The 6,230-nt window shown below is 42.4% G+C and overlaps 1 protein-coding gene across 2 annotated transcripts in view; it reads left to right on the top strand.

Moving 5' to 3' along the window:
• NSUN4 (NOP2/Sun RNA methyltransferase 4) overlaps window positions 1-5,931 on the top strand; it is a 35,243-nt gene extending 29,312 nt beyond the window's left edge. For both annotated transcript variants that reach the window (XM_007130512.4, XM_028485449.2), the window contains one exon: window positions 3,014-5,931. In XM_007130512.4, the coding sequence (XP_007130574.1) occupies window positions 3,014-3,290 (277 nt within the window). In that variant the 3' untranslated portion in view covers window positions 3,291-5,931. The remainder of the gene's footprint in view (window positions 1-3,013) is intronic.
• The last annotated feature ends 299 nt before the right edge of the window (window positions 5,932-6,230 follow it).

Here is a 6,230-nt window from a genome sequence, read left to right as displayed (position 1 = left end):
ACTTCCCTGGTGGTGCAGTGGTCAAGAATCTGCCTGCCAATGCAGGGGACACGAGTTCGAGCCCTGGTCTGGGAAGATCCCACATGCTGCGGAGCAACTAAGCCTGTGCGCCACAACTACTGAGCCTGCGCTCTAGAGCCCACGAGCCACAACTACTGAGCCTGTGTGCCACAACTACTGAAGCCTGCGCGCCTAAAGCCTGTGCTCTGCAACAAGAGAAACCACCATGATGAGAAGCCTGTGCACCGCAATGAAGAGTAGCCCCCACTTGCTGCAACTAGAGAAAGCCCATGCGCAGCAATGAAGACCCAATGCAGCCAAAAAAATAAATAAAATAAAATAAAATAAATAAATTTTTTAAAAAAAGAACGAACCAAAGTCCAGGACCAGATGGCTTCACGGTGAATTCTATCACAAACAATGTGATACACCATATTAACAAATTGAAGAAGAAAAACCATATGATCATCTGCACAGATGCAGATAAAGCTTTTGACAAAATTCAACACCCGATTATGATAAAAACTCTCCAGAAAGTGGGCATAGAGGGAACCTACCTCAACATAATAAAGGCCATATACGACAAACCCACAGCAAACATCATTCTCAATGGTGAAAAACTGAAAGCCTTTCCACCTAGAGCTAATCAATGAATTTGGTAAAGTTGCAGGATACAAAATTAATGCACAGAAATCTCTTGCATTCCTATACACTAACAACGAAAGATCAGAAGGAGAAATTAAGGAAACAATCCCATTCACCATTGCAACAAAAAGAATAAAATACCTAGGAATAAACCTACCTAAGGAGGTAAAAGACCTGTACTCAGAAAACTATAAGACAGTGATGAAAGAAACCAAAGATGACACAAGGAGAGATATACCATGTTCTTGGATTGGAAGAGTCAATACTGTGAAAATGACTATACTACCGAAAGCAATCTACAGATTCAGTGCTATCCCTATCAAATTACCAGTGGCATTTTTTACACGACTAGAACAAAAAAATCTTAAAATTTTTATGGAAACACAGAAGACCCTGAATAGCCAAAGCAATCTTTTTTCTTGAGGGAAAAAAGCGGAGCTGGAGGAATCAGACTCCCTGACTCCAGACTATACTACAAAGCTACAGTAATCAAGAGAATATGGTACTGGCACAAAAACAGAAATATAGATCAATGGAATAGGATAGAAAGCCCAGAGATAAACCCACGCACCTATGGTCAACTAATCTATGACAAAGGAGGCAAGGATATACAGTGGAGAAAAGACAGTGTCTTCAATAAGTGGTGCTGGGAAAACTGGACAGCTACATGTAAAAGAATAATATTAGGGCTTCCCTGGTGGCGCAGTGGTTGAGAGTCCGCCTGCTGTGCAGGGGACACGTGTTCGTGCCCCGGTCTGGGAAGATCCCACATGCTGCGGAGCGGCTAGGCCTGTGAGCCATGGCCACTGAGCCTGTGTGTCCGGAGCCTGTGCTCCACAATGGGAGAGGCCACAACAGTGAGAGGCCCGCGTACTGCAAAAAAAACAAAAAAAAACAAAAACAAAAACAAAAGAATGAAAGATCACTTTGGTTTGCCATGTGGAGAAAGCAGGTGACGGGGTCCATGTCAGAGCCTAAGACTCCAACTCTAATCATCTCTAGAAGAAGACTCTCCTCGCCCACACAGGGGCCGCAGAGGAGTATATTAAAACTCTTAGAGGGAAACATAGGAAGAACACTCTTTGACATAAATCACAGCAAGATCTTTTTTGACCCACTTCCTAGAGTAATGAAAATAAAACCAAAAATAAACAAATGGGACCTAATGAAATTTAAAAGCTTTTGGACAGCAAAGGATACTATGAACAAAACGAAAAGACAACCCTCAGAATTGGAGAAAATATTTGCAAATGAATCAACAGACAAAGGATTAATCTCCAAAATATATAAACAGCTCATGCAGCTCAATATTAAAAAAAACAACCCAATCAAAAAATGGGCAGAAGACCTAAATAGACATTACAGCCATTATGGAGAACAGTATGGACATTCATTAAAAAACTAAAAATAGAATTACCATATGACCCAGCAATCCCAGTACTGGGCATATACCCAGAGAAAACCATAATTCAAAAAGACACATGCATCCCAGTGTTCATTGCAGCACTATTTACAATAGCCAGGTCATGGAAGCAACCTAAATGCTGACAGATGAATGGATAAAGAAGATGTGATACATATATACAATGGAATATTAGCCATAAAAAGGATCGAAACTGGGTCATTTGTAGAGACATAGATGGACCTAGAGACTGTCATACAGAGTGAAGTAAGTCAGAAAGAGAAAAACAATATATGCATATATTAACTCATATGTGTGGAATCTAGAAAAATGGTACAGGTGAACTGGTTTGCAAGGCAAAAATAGAGACACAGGTGTAGAGAACAAACGTACGGACACCAAGTGGGGAAAGTGTCAGGGAGGGTGGTGGTGGTGATGGGATGAATTGGGAGACTGGGATTGACATATATATGCTAATATGTATAAAATAGATAACTAATAAGAACCTTCTGTATAAAAAAAAAAATAAATAAAAATTCAAAAAAATGAAAAGACTGTGTGGTAGGACATGCATAGCAGGATGGGCTGCACAGATTCACTTTTACCTCTGTGCTAGTCGCCATGTCAGTGAGTAGCACAATTTTGAAAAATAGTTACTGAGGTTAAGACTCTGTAGAGCTGGGGTAGGGACTCAGTCCATAGGCAGCATCAGGGTTTGGTTTACAACCAGAGTCAAAGATCAGGGGACCATTTCAAGAGGACTTTTGGAGGAGAGCCCATGGAGTAAGGTTGGGTTGCTCTCAGCCTTGAGAACAACTTTCAGGTGGTGTCAGTGTGGAAGGCACTTCAGAGGCTAACACAGCTACCCATCCCACAATGCACTCCCCTATCCTTCCAGCTTCTTCTGATGCGCTTCTACTTCTGGAAAGCTCACTAGTCACTGCTACTCTCTCTTTCTGGTTACAGGGCTGGACTCCTTGCCACCAAACCAGGAGGCCACGTTGTCTATTCCACCTGCTCACTCTCACACTTACAGAATGAGTATGTGGTGCAAGGCACCATCGAGCTCCTGGCCAATCAATATGGCATCAAGGTTCATGTGGAAGACCTGACTCACTTCCGAAAGCTTTTCATGGACACATTTTCTTTCTTCCCATCCTGCCAGGTTGGGGAGCTGGTAATCCCAAACCTCATGGCCAATTTTGGGCCTATGTACTTTTGCAAAATGTGTAGAATGACGTAGCATCACCCTGTTCCTGAAGTCCTGTTGTAGGAAGACAAAGGGTGTACTCTTGTGGAGACCAGTGGCTGAGATGCACTCTGGCCTGTCTCCATCCCATTCAAGTCTTTCTGTAGACAGTTTTCAGCAGTAGGAAGTAAGAGTTTTTCTGTCCTGCTGTCCAGTTGTGGAGCATCAGCACGTTTCTAACTCACTTATTACACCCCACTTCCAACCCCTACTCCCCATCTCTGAGCCTGTGCTAAAGGTTCCTGCCCCGTTAGGAGCTTAGGAGGAGGAACCAGTGAGCAGGGCCACTCTTTAAGCTGTAAACTTGGGAAGAAGCATTTAGCCAATAAAATTGTTGAAGCTCCATGTAGTTGGGACTGTAGTTGGGGGGCCTCACGTCAGTCCAAGTAGTGTTAGTTCCTTTTGTACCCAGGTACCCAAAGCACAGGACCTCAGCCTGGTTACAGGCCTCTGGTTACAGAGCCCGTCTCACACTTGAGGTGAGTTCTGCATGATAAGTCTTGAGCAGCTGAAGGGCTTAAACAAGCCTACCAAGTTTCTCCATATGTCCCATGATCTAATTTAAGGAACAAGTAACTAAAATGTTAAGCCAGTGCATAATAATCTGCTTACTTACTTTGAGAAATCTCTCTTGAGCTGACTAATTCCAGCCATTCCTCCTGCTGTCAACAGCACTGCTTCCCAAATGTGGCTGGGAAGAGGTCTAGTGGCTCCATGGGTTCCTGTGCTCTAGAGCCTGCGAGCCACAACTACTGAGCCCACGTGCTACAACTACTGAAGCCCACGTGCCTAGAGCCCATGCTCCGCAACAAGAGAAGCCACTGCAATGAGAAGCCCGTGCACCGCAATGAAGAGTGGCCCCCACTTGCTGCAACTAGAGAAAGCCCATGTGCAGCAGCAAAGACCCAACACAGCCAAAAATAAATTTTTAAAAACTAAAACAAAAAAAATTAAAAAAAAAAAAAGAATGTTCATAGTAGCCCTGGTCACAAAAGCAAACCCAAATGCCCATGAGAGTGGACAAATAAAATGGAATATTCACACAATGGAATATTATACAGGTGTCAGAACAAATGAGCTACAATAACACATAACAATATGAATGATTCTTAGCAAAAATATATTAAATGAAAAGTTTAGTCCCAAAGATTAAATGTAGCATGATGCCCTTTAAAAATAAAACTTTATTCTTTTTTGTTGTTATTTACATACGATATAATTTATCAATTTGAAATGTACCATTTAAATGAATGTTGATAATTCATTATAGTAGTATAGCCATCATCACCATCAAAATATAGAAAATAATTCCATCTTCTAAAAAGTTTCCTTGTGCTCCTTTGCACTTAATCCCCTTCTCCCACTCCTGGTCCCAGGTAATCACTAATCTGCTTTCTGTCACTATAGTTTTGCCTATTCTAGAATTTCACATAATGGAAGAGAGAGTTGATTTACAGCTGGATTGCAAAGGCTGTGTCTTTATCTGGATGTCTGTTTTTTCACTCTTGGCCGAGGTAAGGGCATTGGTATTTCTAATGTGCTATTTAAATCTGAACCTCCCTTGGTGATTCCCAAGGTCACTTTCTTTACTGACAGTTTACAGCTGGCCTAACTGGTTACATGTGTGTGGCTTGACTACATGGCCAGAGTAGCATAAAAAAGATCTGAGCTCTCCCACAGCCAAGATTCCCCACACAGATCATGGAGATTCAATCCAAAGATAGAGTACTTTGCTTCACATCCTTGCTAATACTTGGTATTGTAAATTTTAAACTTCACATCCTGTCCCAATGCATTATGGCTTTGCTACTTCCTTCACCAAGACACAGTGTCTCTTTCCTCACACCTTGAATCTGGGCTGACTGTATGATTTGCTTTGACCAGTTAAATTTGGTGGAATGAATGTTGTGTAAATTCTAAGCTTAGGCCTCAAGAGGCCTTGTAGCTTTCACTCTCACCTTGGAACTTTTCTACTGCCATGTGAAGAAGTCCAGGCTAGCTGCTGGAGACATGTGATGGACACCAAGCTAAGACCTTCTAACCTCCATTAAGTAGTTAAATGACCCAAACTGCATGAGTGACTCCAGTCAAGACTAGCTTAGCTTGCTGATTCCCAGAATCATGAGTAAATAAAATGGTTGTTTTTAAACCGCTAAGTTTTGGGGGGGGGGTTGTTACACAGCAATAAATAATTGACACGTGTGGAAAACCCAAATCTGACTGTCATTTACCTGCTTACAATCCTTTGTTCTCTCTGCATTGCCTGCAGTATCAAGTCCAAACTCTGCCCTGGCCCCTGGTTGTTGATTCTATCTCTGCTATCCCCCAATGCTCCCTTCTCTCACAAGTTCTTTTTGTATCCCAAGCATAACCTGTCCCCTGGTGCCTCTGTGTCATGACACATTGTCTTCTGTGTCTAAATGCCCTTTTCTTTCTGTTCTTGCTAGCCCAGATTTCCACCCCCTCCAGGAAGCTTTCTCTGATTTTCTAAAGCAGACTGAGTTGTTCCCTTTTCTGTGCTTCCCCAGCCCTCTGTATATATTATGAATATAACACTTCCCTTGTGTGCTTTCTCTCCTCACCCCATCCCCAAACTGAGAATTATTCGGGGCAGGAAGCTAGTATCTTGCATCTCTAACCCCCCAGCACCAATGTGTTTGGTACATAAAAGGCATGAGTACAGACTGAGTATCTCATATGTGCTAGGCCTCATCCAAGATACTGGAGAGAGAGGTGATCAGAATGGACAAGGTCTTTGTTCTCAAGGGATGTACAATCTAGTGGGCAAGAAAGATAAGAAATTAAAGATGAATTACAACTAAATTACAAGTGAGCAAAGTACTGAGAGAAGTGTACAGTGCGTATACCTGGGAGACCTAACGTAACCTGGAGGAAGACGTGTTCAAACAGACCTGGGGATGAGGAGGAGTTAGA

The sequence above is a fragment of the Physeter macrocephalus genome, unplaced genomic scaffold, assembly GCF_002837175.3.
Source record: "Physeter macrocephalus isolate SW-GA unplaced genomic scaffold, ASM283717v5 random_400, whole genome shotgun sequence".
Lineage (NCBI taxonomy): Eukaryota > Metazoa > Chordata > Mammalia > Artiodactyla > Physeteridae > Physeter > Physeter macrocephalus.
The sequence above is the reverse complement of the archived record's forward strand: the minus strand, read 5'-3'. Positions and strand labels throughout refer to the sequence as shown.